This window comes from Choloepus didactylus, chromosome 22 (genome assembly GCF_015220235.1).
Source record: "Choloepus didactylus isolate mChoDid1 chromosome 22, mChoDid1.pri, whole genome shotgun sequence".
NCBI classification, from domain to species: Eukaryota; Metazoa; Chordata; class Mammalia; order Pilosa; family Megalonychidae; genus Choloepus; species Choloepus didactylus.
Genome location: NC_051328.1, coordinates 5705679 through 5724460, shown reverse-complemented (window position 1 = coordinate 5724460; position 18782 = coordinate 5705679). Strand labels below are relative to the sequence as shown.

The following is an 18782-nucleotide window of genomic DNA, read 5'->3' as shown; positions in this document are numbered from 1 at the left end:
GAAATAAAATTATACTTTCAGTGAGTCCTATATATCAGAAATAGCTCTAGGCATTAACGGGGAAACAAACTTGTCCTTACATTACAAAATTTGGTAGAGACATGCAATATATTTAATCTTCTATTTAAAGAGTAAACTATAAAAAAAGGAAGTTATAAGTAACCAAAAGTTTTCTGCCTCACATCGAAAATCTAAAACATGTGTACTTAAATAATGGCACCCAGGTACCTGTGACAGAAACTCTGATGGCATATATTTAATGACACTCATTTATAAACATTATCATGTGACACTCAGTTGTAAGCAGGTAATAGAAATGGTACAAGGACAAAGTCTCACAACATCTTAAAGCACTAACTCCGTGAGATCTTAAAGAATCACTTTTCCTGGGCGGCACTCCACCACACAGACCAGGGTCCCTGAGACAATCTGCTTTGCCAGAGCCCAGAAGCAGCCCTGCCTGCTGGCCTCCACGTGGGCAGATGTCCACACTCAGACTGTCCGTGCCTTGGAGAGGATGAGGCAGGGCTAGCCATAAGGGAGAACGGCAGAGTTGGCAAGCAGGGGCAGGGAGAGTCCATCTTGCCCTCTCGCACATACTCATTAAGCACCCACTACAAATCCAGCCCAAGGATACTGATGTACACAAAGCAGGCACAAACACCCAGAAAGAAATCTTAACAGCCATCACCTAGGGGTGGTAGAATTACTATGCTTTTCATTTCTCTTGTACATTTATTTATGTTGTTTAAATTTCCTACAGTGAACATGTACTGCTTCCATAAGAAAGAAAAAGGTTTACACTTCTGCAAGGCACAGAGTAAGTAAGAATGGGAAAGAACAACAAAATACAGAGTTATAAATAAGCATTTTTAAACATTATAGTTGGAGTAAGAATAGATATACCTCTTTAAAGGACAATTAGGCAAATATTCAACAGACTCTTATCTGCATATTATATACCCTTTGACCCCAAAATTCCACTTCCAGGAATCTTCCCACAAACATTTTTGCAAGTGTAAACAAAGATGCACACATGGAAAGATGTTCACCAATGCACTTTTTGTAATAGTAAAAAAACTGAAAACAACGTAAACATCAGTAGGGAACTGCTAAATAAATTATGATACATCCTTACAAAGGACTATTGGGTTGCCAATAAAAAGAATGAAGTAAACTTTTATGTGCCAATATGAACAAACCTCCAAAATATTAAGTTAAAAAGAGGAGGTATAAGACAATGGGTGTATAGTGTGCTATTCCTTTTATGCTTAAAATGTCAAGAAGGTAAACAAACAAACAAAAATGGTTGATGGTGGTAAATTCTAGAAAGCAGATCTAAGCATCTAAGGTGTGAGGGTAACTAGCTTTTCACTATCTTTTTAATATTATTAAATATTTTTATCATTCATATTCTTTTCAATTAAAAAACATTTCTTTCCTGAATTGAACACTTGAAAATGGCTTAAAAATTACTTTTTAAAAAATTTATTTTCCAGGAAAAAGAAAATTTATACACACATACACACATTAACACCAAAAAAAAAAGTGGGATTATGGATACTTTTCTTTTTCTGCTTTTCTGTACTAAACACATTTATACGAGAACATAATGTTTACAACATGATAAAGTAGCTACAATTTTTCTTCCCCCTGCCCCCAAAAAAGGTGGAAACATAGAGCTGCTAAAGGAAAAAAAACTGGGAACGGGTAGGAAAGAAGATATACTACATAAGCCAAAGAGGTTTACATTTAGCTAAGGGGGTTTCAGGGAAAGCTAACAACTGTCTTTAAATATGTAGAAATGATGTTGACAAATTCATCCCTATTTTGGAAGAAACAAAATAGACTTAAAGAGCTTCAAGATAAAAAGAAACCTGCAGGAACTATCTCACAGGTGATTTGAGAATTAAAATTTAGAAAACCTCCCTAGGGAGGTTCTTAAATCTGAACTCTTGGAGATTAAAAATGGGCAAGAATCAACTGTACAGCATGATTTCAGCTTTTGTCTCCCTAAGAGGAAGGATCTAGAACACAGAATTTCCATAAAAGCTTTCTCAATCTTTAATTCTCATTTGAGGTCATATTATAAATTAATTACTGATTATTACAAGCAGATTCAAGGAAAGTAAACCACTGCATAGAAAAGAATCATTTGTCAGCAATATGCTTAGAAAAACAGTTTAGCAAAGTCTATTGGAACACCACCATAATAGAATCCCAGAACAAAATTATATTTCTAATAGTTTCACTGTGAAAACGCTATAAACTCTCTGACCTTGGTAAAATCTTTGATGAGGTCAGCTGCTCTCACGCCATTCTGTACATTAAAGCTGATATCAACTTTCACTTCAGTAAAAGAATCTGTTAATTTAATAATAGGTACCTAGAGAAAGAAGAAAGGCAAAATTAAAATACTGAACCAAATTAGAAGACAAAAGCACAGATGGAAAGTCACTAGGCTTGAGGTCTAGACCTGCTCATGAGGACACAGAAGCACCGAATGTTCTGAAGACGGCACACCGTTCTTACCCTGGTCTTCTACAAATACTTTACATTATGTGTTTAGCATTTAACTTCAAAAACAATGTATTTTGTAACTTCTATTAATTGAGAATATTGAAATCAAATAACAAAAACCTTTCTCAACATTATATACTTTGGAGAACACTGTTTCCAACTCAGAATAAGATAAAGGATTATGAATGCTAGGCACTAAATGTTTCCTATCACCACACTGGTTATAGTAAGAAGACTGCCAGAATGAAGCACAATAATCCACTTGCATGACTGGTCAGTTTCGCAAAGAGCCAAAAAAGCAACTCAACAAAAGAAGATACAATGTAAGAATGACCCTCAAATAAAAATGACTGGATGATTTCTATGTGATATTAGGAATTATTTAAAAATATTAAAAAATAACTTTCCTATCTGCAAAATGCATTAGAAACTTCAAACCACCAAAATTGTGTGCAAAACTTGGGTCTTCTAATAAACAGTGTTCCATAAGAAACAATACAAGTGTTCTGCCCAGAGAAAACCTAATAAGCAAAAATCTAAACCTCTAAAATAGATGTATTTATTTCTATAATGTGTTTCCTTAAAGGCCCTTTAATGGTCATCCAGTTATGGTTAAAATGTGACTCGATTTACAAAGTCACAATTATACACAATTTTTCAGTGTCACAAAATAAGATATAATAGAATAGCAACATTTTTCTAGGTAACTACAAACTGTTTATTAGAAATCCATATTTTTACTTATACATTTTTATATTTTATAAAAGTCTCTACAGGAGTGACATTAAAAAACATTTACACACCTATGGATGAGTAGAAAAATGGGGATAAAAACTAAAGGACAAATGGGGTGGGATGGGGGGATGATTTGGGTGTTCTTTTTTCACTTTTATTTTTTATTCTTGTTCTGGTTCTTTCTGATGTAAGGAAAATGTTCAGAGATAGATTGTGGTGATGAACGCATAACTATGTTATCATACTGTGGACAGTGGATTGTATACCATGGATGACTGTATGGTGTGTGAATGTATTTCAATGAAACTGAATTAAAAAAAAAAAAAAAATTTGCACACCAATGTTCATAGGGGCATTATTCATGATTGCCAGAAAATGGAAACAATCCAAGTGTCCTTCAACAGACGAGCAGATAAACAAAATGTGGTATATACATATGATGGAATACTATGCAGCAGTAAGAAGGAACAAGGTCTTGAAATGTGACAACATGGATGAACCCTGAGGACCTAATGCTGACTGAAATAAGTCAGTCACAAAAGGAAAGACACTACATAGTATCACTAATATGAACCCCCTGGATTATGTAAAATCAGTGACTTAAAATGAAGACTATGGGGACCTAGAGAGAGACAGAAGCTAGAGAAGGGGGAATGATAACCTAATATGTACAGACCTGTCAACGAAGTTGAACTTAAAGGTATGGGAACCAACAGGAGTGATGACAGTTCATTAATGGGATTATAAGTATTAGTGCCATATCCTGAAGGCAAACATGATTGAAAGAGGTTAAAGTCACGTATCTCTCAGATTAGCATAACAAATATAAATAAGTTCTTGCGTGATCCGCTTCTAAAGTATGATGCTTGTACAAAGAGTTAACAACAGAGTGGTATACAGGAAAAACTACCTATTGCATACTATGGACTATATTTAAAAGAATACCTTACTAGTACCACACCACAACTAGGGGTAAATAATTGGGGTGGGGGGAGGGTGGGTTATGATAATTGTTTAAAATTGAGAGGGATGATGACTGTACAACTAAGTGAGGATAACGTGAGACATGGATTGTTTGTTTTGGACAGAATATCTGCTACGTAAAATTAAGGACCCCCTACTTAATAAAAGTAAAGCCCTTGATCTTGAGGCTTCCTCTTGTGATACTCACTGCTGCAAAGGGAAGACTATGCCCACCTATAATTACGCCTAACAGTCACTTCCAAAGAACCTCTTTTGTTACTCAGATGTGGCCTTTCTCTCTCTCTAAGCCCAACTCTGCAAATAAAATCATTACTCTCCTCCCTGCGTGGGACATGACTCCCAGGGGTGTGAGTCTCCCTAGTGACATGGGACAAGACTCCCAGGAAGAAGCCTGGCCCTGGCTTCATGGGATTGAGAATTTCTTGAGCAAAAAGGGGAAAACAAGTGTAACAAATTAAGGTTTCAGGGGCTAAGAGATTTCAAATAGAGTCGAGAGGCTATCCTGGAGGTTACTCTTATGCAACCATCAGCTAGATATTTACAAACAGCCACAGTAAAGTCAAGAACAAACCAACAAACAGTATTCCTCAAAATCCTAAAGAATACCCAGGTCCCTATCTGAGATTCTACAAAAATTTTACTCACTAAGTTTATTTTTCAGAAAGTTAAATCCTCCAGATTGTTCCTATGCCAGATAAGTCCCAAAACCCAGAGGCACCAGTCTCTTAAGGAACATCAACCAGATGCATCCCCCTTCCCCATAATGCTGGCACTCCTTTTCAATATGAACAAGTTAGGGTGGTCATTGCCCAGATATCCCCAAAGATTGAGAAAGTGATCAAACGACAGGGAGAAACAACAGACAAGGTAGGATTTAACAAAAGAATTATGTCTACTCAACATTATATAGATTTTTTTTTTTTTTTTTTTTTTTTTTAGTTTCTAGTCTATTAGAATAGCTATAAGGAAATAACTAAAATTGTGGAATTATAACCCATACTATACTTTGAAATTTGTTCTATAATTACTTTTTAAATTTCTGTATATTTATTTCACAATAAAAAATGTTTTAAAAAAGTCTTTGCAATGAGTACTGTATATAATAAAATGGAATAATGTGAGATTAACAAAAATGAAAGAATCATTTACACAATCCAACTACGCTTACCAAAATCAAATTTTAACTTTACAAGTTTCATGTGTAAATAACTAGAGATTTTAAGATGAAATGTTGAAGAACTTACAGTTGCCTTGTCCAGAACTTTCACCGAATCCTCATCTGCAACTTTATGTTTCCGAAGAGCTTCCTCCAGGGTCCAGAGGGGCAGGTTCTCCCACTTCCCAAACACCACAAGGTCGATGTCACTGAACAGACAATGTGCAGCAAAGTGGTTTAAAGAAGCAAAAAACTACTCGTTTTAGCTTACATTCAAGTTTACAGACTACAAATTGGTGTAATTTAAAACCTATTTCCCACCCTGCCCAATGAATACTAAATGTGTTGGTGACAACTGAGGGAAGTGGGATTGTTGATTTTAACTACGTCCTCCTCTCAGTCATTTAACAGAATCCAGAAGCCAGAAAATAGGGTGATTTGGAAAGAAGTAAAACTTCAAAAAATATCAATTAATGTTTCCTTCTCAAAAAAGCTTCTGGTACTGAACTTACGAGTTTGCTATAAAGATTAGAATAACTATAACTTAGAAATACTATATGGTATTTTTGAGCCTTTTCTCCTCCATTCTTAGATCCTATCTAGTATCATGTATTGCATTTAATTGTCATTATCTCTTTAGTTTCCCTTTCTTTTTTAATTCTGGAAACACATATACAACATAAATCTTCCCACCCCAACCTCTCCCAAGCACACCATTCAGTGCAAACAATCACATTTGCTATATTGCAGTACCCTCATAACCATCCATTACTATCACTTGCCCTTCACCCCAAACAGAAACCCTGCACTCATTTTGCATTAATTCCCCACTGTCCCTGCCCCTCACCCCTGGTAAACTCATATTCTACTTTCTGTTTCTATGAGTTTGCTATATTTTCTTTGTGGTTACCATAGGGCTTTAATTTCCTAAATCTATAATCTTGTTTGCTTTGATACCAACTTAACTTCAATAGCATATGTAAACTATGTTCCTATACCCCTTTTATGTAATTTGTGACAAGAACTACATAAAAGTAGAGCCCCCATTTTTATGTAGTTCTTGTCACAAATTATATATTTATACACTATGAGCCTCAAACCAATGATTTAGCATTACATTTTATGCATTCGCCTTTTAGATCCTGTAGGAAGTAAAAAGTGGAATTACTAACCAAAAATAAAATAGTGTTGGTATTTATATTTAGCCATGTCATTATCTTTACTGGATATCTTTATTTCTTTATATGGCTTCAGTCAACTGTCTAGTGTCCTTTCCTTTCAACCTGCAGAACTATCTTTAGCATTTCTTGTAGGGCCAATCTAGTGGGGACAAAGTGCCACAGCTTTTGTTTATCTGGGAATGTCTTAATCCCTCCCTCATTTTTGAAAGACAGTTTCACTGGATATGGAATTCTTGGTTGGCAATTTTCAGCTTTCAGCACATTTTAAATGTGTCTTTCCACTGCATTCTTGCCTCCATGGTTTATGACGAGAAATGAGAACTTAATCTTATTGAGGCTCCCTTCCACGTGACACTCTGCTTCTCTCTTACAGCTTTCAGAATTCTATCTTTGGCATTTATAGCTTGATTATAACATGGCGTGGTGTGGGTCTATTGGGCTTATCCTGTTTGGCATTCATTGAGCATCTTGGATGTGAATATTCATGTCTTTTGTTAAACTGGGGGAGTTTTCAGCCATTACTTCTTTAAATATTCTCTCTGCCCCTCTTTCTTCTCCTTCTGGAACTCCCACAATACATATTTGTGGGAGTACATTTGATGGTGCCCCTGTCACTTTGCTTCATTCTTTCCTCTTCCTATCCTCAGACTGGATGATTTCAATTGTCTTATCTTCATGCTGATCATTTCTTTTGACAGCTCCATTTTGATGTTGAACTCTTCTAGGGAATTTTTAATTTCTGTTACTGTGGTCTTCAGTTCTGTTTGGTTCCTTTTCATAATTTTCATCTTTCTATTGATATTCTGTTTTCATTCTTCTCTCAGTTTCCTTTAGTTCTTTGTCCATGTTTTCCTTTAGCTATTCGACACATTTAGGACCATTTTTTTAAGGTTTTTGTCTGGAATGTCCCAGGTCTAATCCTCCTCATTGATGGCTTCCAATGCTTTAATCTCCTTTGCCTGGGCCACAGCTTCCTGTTTCTTTGTATATTCTATAATGTTTTGTTGAAATCTGGCCATTATGATATTTTAATGTGTTATTGCTGGAATTTAAGACTCAGGCATCTGTTCCTTAAGCTTGTACACAGATAATGTGGTGACAGAGCTTTTCTTGGAAGCCTGGAGCTAACAAGGTAAATAAATAAATAAAAGGGAGAAAAAAGAAAACACATTTCCCAGTCTTTGCAGACTGACCTGTGCAAGTGCTCTCCATCAGGATTTATCCATACAATGAGTTTGGAGAATAGCTCCTGGCCAAAGAGTAGGAACCTTCCCATCCTTTCTGCATGTGCATATTGTCTTGGGCATGTGCTTTGGCCCTAGGAATTCCCAGGTTTACACAGATATGACTGTCTCCTCCTCCACAGGAACAGTTTCATCATGGTTCAGGCACTACACTGTATGTCCTGCACGCAGCCAGCAATCCCTTGCCCCAGGCAGCCACAACTTGACTGCTCTCCCACTGCATTCTGAAGGAGAGCTTTGTGAACTGCTGTACCAGTTTGTATATATTATGTCCCCCAGAAAAAGCCATGTTCTTTGATGCAATCTTGTGGGGGCACATATATTAGTGGGGATTAAGTTGGAATCTTTGGATTAAGTTGTCTGTATGGAAATGCACCCCACCCAACTGTGGGTGATGACTCTGATTGGATAATTTCCATGGAGGTGTTACCCCACCCATTCAGGGTGACTCTAAATTAAATCACTGGAGCCATAAAAATGAGCTGACATCTGGGAATGCCCAGGAATGACTATGGTCTGTTAATTTCTGATGGGTATAGTAGGACCAAGTTCACAGAATTGTTGCTATATTAGGTTACTTTCTTGGGGGAAAGTAAGAAAACGTTGGAAGTAAAGTAGTTATCTTAGGTTAGTTGTCTTTTTCTTACTCCCTTGTTATGGTCTCTTTGAAATGTTCTTTTATTGTATGTTTTGTTTTTTGTTTTTTTTTAATTTTTCATACAGCTGATTTAGAAAAAAAAAAGTTAAAAAAAAAAACAAGGAAAAAAATAAGCAGAGCCCCCTTGAGGAGCTGGTGGAGAATGCAGGGGTGTTGGGCTTCCCCACCTCGATGGTTGCTAACATGCCCACAGACATAGGGGACTGGTGGTTTGATGGGTTGAGCCCTCTACCACGGAATTTGCCCTTGGGAAGACTGTTGCTGCAAAGGAGAAGCTAGGCCTCCCTATAATCATGCCTAAGAGCCTCCTCCCGAATGCCTCTTTGTTGCTCAGATGTGGCCCTCTCTCTCTAGCTAAGCTAACTTGAAAGGTGCAATCACTGCCCTCCCCCCTACGTGGGATCAGACACCCAGGGGAGTGAATCTCCCTGGCAACGTGGAATATGACTCCCAGGGAGGAATGCAGACCCGGCATCGTGGGACGGAGAACATCTTCTTGACCAAAAGGGGGATGTGAAAGGAAATGAAATAAGCTTCAGTGGCAGAGAGATTCCAAAAGGAGCCAAGAGGTCACTCTGGTGGGCACTCTTATGCACAATTTAGACAACCCTTTTTAGGTTCTAATGAATTGGGGTAGCTGGTGGTGGTTACCTGAAACTATCAAACTACAACCCAGAACCCATGAATCTTGAAGACAATTGTATAAAAATGTGGCTTATGTGGGGGGACAGTGGGATTGGGGGGGGCCATAGAGATCACACTCCCGTTTGTCTAGTTTGTGGATGGATGAGTGGAAAGGTGGGGGAAGGAAACAAACAAACAGACAAGGGCACCCAGTGTTCTTTTTTACTTTAGTTGCTCCTTTTCACTTTAATTATTATTCTGGTTATTTTTGTGTGTGTGGTAATGAGGGTGTTGGGGATTGATTTTGGTGATGAATGTACAACTACGTAATGGTACTGTGAACAATCGAATGTACGATTTGTTTTGTATGACTGCGTGGTATGTGAATATATCTCAATAAAATGAATAATTAAAAAATATATATACAAAAAATAAACCTGCAAAAAAAAAAAAAAATGAGCTGACAAACAGAAGGAACTCAGTGCAGCTGAGAGTGACATTTTGAAGAGGAGTTACAACCAAGAGGGACACTTTGAAGAATGCACAGGAGCTGCAGATAAGAAACGTTTTGAAGATGGCCGTTGAAAGCAGACTCTTGCTCTGGAGAAGCTAAGAGAGGACAAATACCCCAAGTGCAACTAAGAGTGACATTTCTGAGGAACTGCAGCCTAGAGAGGAACGTCCTGGGAGAAAGCCATTTTGAAACCAGAACTTTGGAGCAGACGCCAGCCACATGTCTTCCCAGCTAACAGAGGTTTTCTGGGCACCAGTGGCCATCCTCCAGTGAAGGTACCCAATTGTCAATGTGTTACCTTGGACACTTTATGGCCTTAAGACTGTAACTATGTAGCCAAATAAACCCCCTTTTTATAAAAGCCAATCCATCTCTGGTGTTTTGCATTCCGGCAGTATTAGCAAACTAGAACAACTGCCTTCTACACCAGGGCAAGTTCTAGAATGATGAGTTCCTCAGACCATCAGCAGGCACACATGTCCGCAGCATGTGCCCCAGGGCTACTCTGCCCACCCTGGGATCAGGGCCAGGGGTCCTCACAGGGAGCGCAGCGAGGGGTAAGAGAGGGGCCAGCCAGGGAGCCATGAGATCCCAATGTGTTTATGTAGCCTTTCTCTTGATTCAGAGCTTGCCTTTTTACTGCAGTCCTTTAGTTGTTTTCTGGAGCTTTGAGAAAAGATGTTTCTGCCATTTCTTACTGATTATTCAAAGCCTCTGTGGAGGGATGGGACCTGGAAGCTTCTCGCTCGACCATCGTGATCAGCGCAGGCCTAGCATTTCTTCCTTCTTTCTTTCTAAAAAACTTTTTATTTTGAAATAATTTCAAATTTACAGGACAGTTGCAAAAATAATACAAAACCAATAGAGGGAACTCCGACAAACCCCCACCACCACCAGATACCCAGATCCACAATTTGAATATTTTGCCACATTTGCTGTATCAGTCTAATTATCTATCTATCTGTTTTCTAAACATTTGAGAGTAGGTTGTATATACATCATGCTTGTTCAAAACCTAATACTTCCATGTGCTTTTCCTAAGAACAAGGATATTTATTTAAGCACAGTTATCAAGTTCAGGAAATTTAACATTGATATAAAGCTTATAATCTATATTCCAATTTTTTCTTATGTCCCAATAATATCCTTTAAAACCAAAGCATTTCAATTCTTAGAAAACAAATATTCACTCCTCAGGAAAAACTTATCATCTACCACAGTGGTTATAGGTCAAGACAGCCCTCATTTGAGAAGACTCAAAATATGAACAAGGGCCCCCAAAAGATCAAGACCTTCCCGGAGAAGTTTTATACCCTGAATCTCAGGGCCAGGATGCTGGAACAGTATAGCTAGTAGTATGACTTCTCAATTTAAAAAAGCGAGACCTCACATTCCAGAGTGTATCCAGCTCCACAGTATAATCAGATGTTTTCCCAAAATACTAAACTTACATCTATGAATTCCCTTCTGAACCACAGGTAATGGGTTAAGTTATGGGGTTGAGCAGTACTCTACAGGGTAGCCAATCACTAGAATTAGTAACTAACTGGGTCCATTGCTGCACACTCCCTTTTACATCCATTTGTATCATCTCAATCTTGAGAAGGTGATCTGAAGTGATATTCTGCCTCAAAGTAATTCAAATAAAATACAGGCAAATAAACTTTTGTTTCATAAACTTGATTATTTTGTCTCTACTCTTACACATTCAACAGCTAAAATGAATACACTGTATAAAAATGTACAATCCCTTGAAAGTTTCATAAACATACTAACCTAGTAGGTAAATACAAGCCAGTTTTAAAACTTCCAAATATCTGGACCTGAAATAGAAAAAGAAGTTACTACATTAAAGTATCAGAAGAAAAGCCACCAAGCTAGGGGGAAATACTGGGTTTTGCTACCCTCTACTGGTAGTTTTCAGTACTACAAAAGCATTTTCATAAACTTGCTTTCACAACATGGGAATTCTGTTTTATAGGTGGACGTTTGGAACAGAGTTTAAATTTATCAGGTTCAAATGTGAAACATATAGACCAAAACAGAAAGCTTTTAAAAGTAATAGGTCACCTTATAGTTATGGTACGTGAATATATCTCAATAAAACAATTAAAAAATAAAAAATAAAAAGTAATAGGTCACTAATGTTTCTTTATAATCCAGAGACATTCTTTTGGAATTGATTTTATACAAGCTGTCATAAAAACTCTCATTCATAAAATAAAACCATGCTCTTGCCATGTTATGTTCACAAATCCTTAATTTTTGTTCTCTAAGCAGAAGTCTTCTCACAGATTCCTAAATTAGGATCAGACTACTCTAACTATGGGATGAGCACTGGCCTGCAGGACAACCCCACAGGGGAGATTAGGACTGTCACTGTTACATCACGCTGTGGCATGAAACCAGGGCCCCCCTCTGTCGGCCCACGACCTGTGGAGGGATGGTGGGCATGGGGGTCAGCATAGAGGCTGGGACTGGGAACTTTGCAATAACTGGCAATGGAAAGGCCTCAACCCTTAGGGTGAGAAGCATCCTGGCCTCTTCTAAACAAACCCTTATCTAAACAGAAGTAAGGATACAATCCTCCAGCTCAGAATGACAAACATTAATTTAGATGAGGGTCTCCCCACCTCAGCACTACTGACATTTGGGCTGGAAAATTCCTCACTGTGGGGTCTGACCTGTGCACTGTAAAATGTTTAGCAGCATCCCTGGCCTCTACCCTATGGGTGCCAGTAGCAACTCCCCAGTTGTGACAAAAATGTCTCCAGACAATGCCAAATGTCCTCTGGCTGGGGGCGACATTGTCCCCATTTGAGAGCCAGTGACTTCGATCACATTGGAGAAACAATGTGACATGTAGTAGAGGCTCAGTAAAATATTAGTGTCCTTCCTTCTTTATCTACAGTATCTTATCTGAAACTTTATTTTGGCAATTGGAAATAAACACTTCCCTGGCTTCCCCTTCCCCACTTTCAGACAGAATCTAAAGAGAAGCAGTCTAACACAAAGAAATGGATTCTAACAAATTTCTTCTTTGAATGCACAAAATTTTAGAAGAGATCCTCAAAGGAGCCCTGAAAAGTGAAGTATTAACCTACTATCCATGACAAGAACCACAAATAAGCAAAAAAAAATCTGGGGCAAACATTCCATTCATTGGGTGGGGGCTGTATTGGGAAGAAAGGAGTAGTCAGAAAGCAAGGAGAAAACAGCAATTTCAGGACAGGGGCAGAGGAGACTTATGCCTGCATTAGCCTAAGAAAAGGAACTTCAAGTGAGGAAAGAAATTCCTTCTTGACATTTTCTTTCAGCTACAAGCAATTAATATTTGTTTATACCGTAGGTTGGTACAAAATGGTAATAGGGTTTTGATATATCACATCCAATCACAGACTACTACAAAGAGGTTTCACCTTTCTTCTCTTTAAATTAATTCTTCCTAAATATAGTTCACCCTTAGTAGTTGCTATGCAGCACTACAAAAAAAAGTATCAGTCATTCGATTCGATGAAAATAATTGGGATGCCCCAATTCTAAAGGCTGCAGAAAATGGTTCGCCTTTAAAATGTGATTAGACTGTAGCTCTACAGATGCACATCACCGCACGTGAGGCCCGTGACCCGACACCCATGCGCACTCCCCGTCCTGCGGGCGAGGCTGCTGCTCTCAGCACCCAGCTCCCCAGGCGGGTACTCACGTCGGCACTGGGCCACAGCTCCTTGATCACACTCTCGATCCTGTTCACCACCTCCATCCGCATCTTCTCCTCCTCCGGTCTCGGAGACATGTATTCATAAAAATCACTGATTTCTTCATGCAGACTGAAGAAAAAAGAGGAAAAGTTAATATAGGTAGGGTCACACTAACGAGAAATCATCAACTTAAATAGTCTCATCTAATTAAGTCTTACAAGATAATTCGGCTAATGATTTTTATACTCAGATTTTTACCTTAGATTTAATGTGACAACCCACGATAAGCTCAAATGGGAATGTACAGACTTTAACTGAAAAGGCCAAAATAATAAAACAAAATGGAAAACTCCAAGCAGTATTAGTGAAAGTGCCCGAGCAGACTTCAGAGCATTCATCATCTACCTACGCAGAACACCTGCTGGGTGCTGGCGACTTAAACAAAGAAACAAACAAAAAGGGTAAGACCTGGCCCTGCCTTTATGTTTCCAACCTAGAGGACATAAACACAAGAAGACAGTGAATCCAGGTGACCTGGGCAGGCTCCCTGGCAGAAGAGACTTACCCTCTTACCTCTAATCCATTCCTCACAGTGAACAACTCAGTATGTGTTTCGTAATGTTTCCTGGCAGAAGGACTGGCAGACCAAGGCTCCGTGAAGGGGCTAAAGGTGTCCAGGAGGCTGAGTGAGGAGGCACCGATAGGAAGTGTGGAGCAAAATGCATAGGGCTATGGCAGAGGGAAGAGCGGGAGAAGCACCCAAAGAAAGGCAGGCCCTGGACAATGGGGGGTTCTGAACGACGAGCTAAGAAGTTCGGACTTAATCCTGTGGCAACAGGGAACTATTTAATGTTTCTGACGCAGACTAAGTGAAGACTGAGTTAAAAAAAAAAAAAAACTCAGCATTTTAAGAAGATTAATCTGGCAACTGTGCAAACAATGGATCGACAGAGAAACAAGACTGGATGCAAGGAGAACTGTTCATAAATTACAGCAATTGTAAAGGGGCCGGATGAAGGGCTAGACAAGGATGGTGGCAGGAAAGGAATGGTCAACAGAAGCAACACACACATGCGTGCACACACACACACACAGCACTCTCACACACACACACTCGGCTAGGTGGCAGAGCCTGACAAAATAAGGAAAGAAAGAGGATGCTTGCAAGGGCTAAAGCCTGAGGGGCTGGGGGAATTACCCAGCAGGATGAAGGAAAAAAAATAACTAGGCTGAGTACTGAGTTGAAGATAATCAATTAACACTGCAGAACAGAAGAAAATGAAAGCAGCCATTTCTTACAAAGTTGGTGAAACTAAAGAGCTTCTTTTGGGAATGGGAAAGTGAAAAGAAATGCAAAGGTAACTTATGTGCCTAACTTTCACTGAATGCTTACCAGGCCATGGGGCCCACTCCGGTTAACTGGAGGTAAACTGGAGTGAGGACCTCAGGGCTCCCGGATCACAGTACCTCACAGTCTATCACATCAGGGGAAAGGTGATGCTGGAAATGGGTGCCAAGTACCACGGGAGTAGAGAGGTAGAGGGGGGCTTGGCAGCTGTGGGGGTGGAGGTGGTGGACCAGCTAGGAAGGGCTGGGATTATTAACAGAGCCTTGAAGGAAAAATGTGCCCTTGAAGCCCATTCAGATAGAGGTCCATTTCTCCCCAATTTGGAAGACCAAAAATGGTTTTGAGGAAGGAAAAAACACGTTTAAGACCCAATCCCCATTTTTGCTACCAGAACTCTGATAACTTTAAAACTGTGACTGATTGATCAGTCAACAATTTCTAATTATTCTGAGGTTTCATTTTTAGCCCAAGAGTCAAAAAAGCTTGTTCTGGACCCAGGCTCTGCCTGTAGGCAGCTGTGTTTCCTTCGGCAAGTGGCTGGAGCCTTCCGGCTGCAGGTGCGACACGGGTTGACAAGTCTAATATGACAAGAAGGAGATATCAATAAAGTTTCTGTATTAAAAAAAAAGTGCAACCCAGGGATAATCTGGGGCTAAATAGAGGCATGAAAACATTACTTTTGTTCTAAGAAAGCTCTACTACAGAAATGCTAGGATCTCAGAATTATGGGAACTATATGAATTTTGTAATGCTCATTATGGGGGGGGGGGGGATAAAGAAATGACCCTCTAAGGGCTCAATTTCTTTGGCTATCGAAAAGGAAGAGCCTCTGCTTCCTACCTGTCAGATGGGCAGCCCTGGGGGTCGATGGGAGTCCTTCAGCAGCTTCTGCACCCTCAAACCAGAAGCACACAGAAGACTTCCCGTGTGTATTGTATACTAATAAATGATAAATAATAGTTATATAAATTTTTAATTTTCCTTCTTTCCATCCTCCATGAAGGAACAAGGCTGCTGTTCAAGGACGTTCACCACAGCATTATTTGGAAAACTAAAAAAATTTAGAAAAAGCCTCAACACCCATCGGTGGGATCCGAGTAAACAATGATTCGACCACTCATAGCCAGTGACCCATTAGAAAGACTGAGGTACAGCTCTGTGAGCTGAAGGAGAAAGACAGAAGATGTGCTAAGTTTAAAAAGAAAAGCACTAACAACATGTTTAGCATGATCCCTCTTGTGTGCAGCAAAAGGAGACACAATGTGTTTCCATGTGCATTACAAGTTTTCTGGAAGGAGAACTGTTAACAGTGATTACTTAGGGGAGAGGTACTTTTCCCAGAGGAGGGAATGGCACGAGAGTTAAGGAGACTTGAACCTTTCATTTCTTGTCTTTATCATTACAATTGTTTTTAAACTGCTAGCATGTATATGTCTGCTTTTCTAAGGGATTATTATCTGTTTGATGAGATTATAGGTCATTTGTCATCTTCTTTACATTTTCCCATAGGAAAAACAAAATGTTTTATTTTTAACCCTCTATATAATGTACCTGTGTGTGTATATGTGTATGTGTATATAGATAGATAGATATTTTTTTCCCTCCCATAGAAGAGAGTTTATATACCACCATACTGTTAAGAGTTACTAAATCTGGAGAGTGAAAAATTGGGGAGTGGAGAATTCCATTTAAAAATGTATAAATCTATATAGTCTACCTTAAAAAAAATTATATATATATTAGTTACCACAAAATATTTTTATAACAAGAATTTTGTACCAAGGAAAAATACTCATTAAAGAAAATTAACATTTGAAGGAGAAAGACTCATGGTACTCTAATATTAATTTAGTCTTGCAGATCAAAAGGTTACATGCTTCGCAACTGGGGAACCTGAGAAATTTTAAAAAGAACTTGATGGATGGCCTATGAGCAGCACCGCCACCTGGGGACACAGAGAGCCCCCAAACCCAGCCCACAGCAACTGCACACACAACCATTTGGAAAGTACTGCATGCCCAAAGCACGGTGTGTGGTTTCTGTTAGTGTCGGGCTAAAGATTTACATACTTAGATACATGGCCATATACAAGACAAACTTCTGGAATAATACATTAAAAACTGTTGGCAATGGTTTGCCTGGGGGAGTAGTACTAGGTCTGATGTGGCAAGGATTTATTTATACCCTTCTGTGCTGTCTGATCTTTTTCAAATGTGCGTAGGCTCCAAGAGAAGTAGCAGCAAGCCCTCAAGCGAGCATAGTGCAATTTGAGTGACATCTTCAGAGGCTCTAGAATCCAATTTTTACAAAGAAACCGTCAAACACGCATCGGTGCCCCTGTACTTCCAATTGCCAGCTAGACACCTCTACCTAGACCTCATCTTAAACTAATCAGTGAGTTCAAAACAAAATTCTTCATCCTTCTCCCAAACCTAGTCCTTTCTCCTTGTACTTTCCTCCTTGAGTTGTTTCCCCCAACAGGATCCGCAGCGTCCTCCCTGGTTCATCCTTCCTCATGCCTCTGAAGCCGACAGGTCCCCAAGGCCTATCCAGTCTACAGAAAAGACGTCTCTTCCAAATCAGACCCCACCCTCCATCTGCCCCACCCGGGCCTTCCAGTTCAAGTCCCTTCATCTCTCGGTAGGACACTGCAGCAGCCTCCAAACTGGTCTCCCCTGCCACTAGCCTCTCCAGGCATCTTCCAGGTGACCACCAGGGACCCCTTCCAAACTCTTCATCAGAGCATTCCCTGCCTTCTAGCCTCCCTGCTCGCCCCTCTCCCTGGAGCAGCCATACGGAGCTGGGCCCTGAACACATGCGCCTTCTCAGGAATCAGCCCTTCCTCACATCTGCGAGTCCTGTGCCTGGAACACCCTCTTACTCAGCTCCCAGGAGCGCAGATGCACCTCCCCTGTAGAGGGCCCAGAAGCACAATCACTGCAGTGAAGTACGATGACACTGGACTGCCCAGGTCCCAGCTCCTGCACAGCAGTTAATCGTGTGAATCACCTGTGGATGGGTCCCCACTCAGACTCGACTCTCCCAGAGCAAGAAGCCTGCCTGGTTCAGCCAGCCCCTCAGACCCGATACTTGGCACAGAGAACCACTTCTTCAGGAAGGGACCCTTAGCTTACACATGTGCATCTACCCACATCCATGTCCACATGGTCATAAAACAAGATTATGTTCCCTCAGATAAGTTCTGCAGCAGGATCTAAGCAAATGGACACTCTCTTGCATGTGGGTGAGCACTGACAGAAGCAGAAAGGATGGCAATTTGGTCCAAAAACTGAAGGTGCCCTCTGACTTTCAGACTGTAGCCGAAGGAAATAAGTCTGGCATGTGCCCTAAAGGTATGGCTATAAGAAAATGTCTACAATGAATATGTACTTTTTTTAAAAAGTCAAAGTGTAGAAGTAGTTCAAGAATGGAATACCCCATTAACATCTTTATACTTTAAAGTCTATGCAATGTTTCTTATTTTCTACAGTATTGACAAGGATACAATGAGATCACTTGAAAAAGGCCGTGCCTATCAAAATAGACGTCTTCCAGTATGAAAGCTGAGAAGAAAAAGCCCCCTCCCTCTTCCATTTGTAAGGAGGCAGACAAACTGATTTATACCCCCCAAAACTCTCACTAAGATTTGAAAAAAAGAGAGAGAGAGGGAAAATACAATGTCAAATTATTTAGAAGGAATAAAGAAAAAGCCCACATACCTTATTTTTGTAAACTTTGTAGGCATTTAATAACCGTTATTCATAGTCAACGAATGTCACATTCACTATGCTGACCTCTCTCCTTGGTTAGGACAAATTGCAGAGACTGGACATCTGTCTGTATGTACTAGATTCCCAAATTTTCATTTCTTCTTCTTCTAAGAGGTGCTCATACCTGCCTTCCTAGAAATCAGAGCACTCCTTTTAAATAGCATCACCTGCTGCTGCCCAATTTAAGGACTACACTTGTGTTAGGCCACAGTTTCAGGATAGTGTTTCCTTCCATCATCTGTCCCTTCCCCTTTACTTCTAGGAAGAGACACAATAAAAACTTACTCCCCCCAAGCCTGTTACTTTTGCCAAGCAACTACTTTCAATTATAAGATAAAGAAGAAAAAAAG

At 39.7% G+C, this 18782-nt stretch overlaps 1 protein-coding gene across 2 annotated transcripts in view; it reads right to left on the bottom strand.

Annotated features, from left to right (window-relative positions):
* Positions 1–18782, bottom strand: part of TENT4B (terminal nucleotidyltransferase 4B) — a 77414-nt gene that overhangs the window by 9510 nt on the left and 49122 nt on the right. For both annotated transcript variants that reach the window (XM_037815918.1, XM_037815919.1), the window contains exons 2-5: positions 13320–13443; positions 11393–11439; positions 5484–5604; positions 2279–2386 (exon numbers count right to left, since the gene is read on the bottom strand). In XM_037815918.1, coding sequence (XP_037671846.1) covers positions 2279–2386; positions 5484–5604; positions 11393–11439; positions 13320–13443 — 400 coding nt within the window. The remainder of the gene's footprint in view (positions 1–2278; positions 2387–5483; positions 5605–11392; positions 11440–13319; positions 13444–18782) is intronic.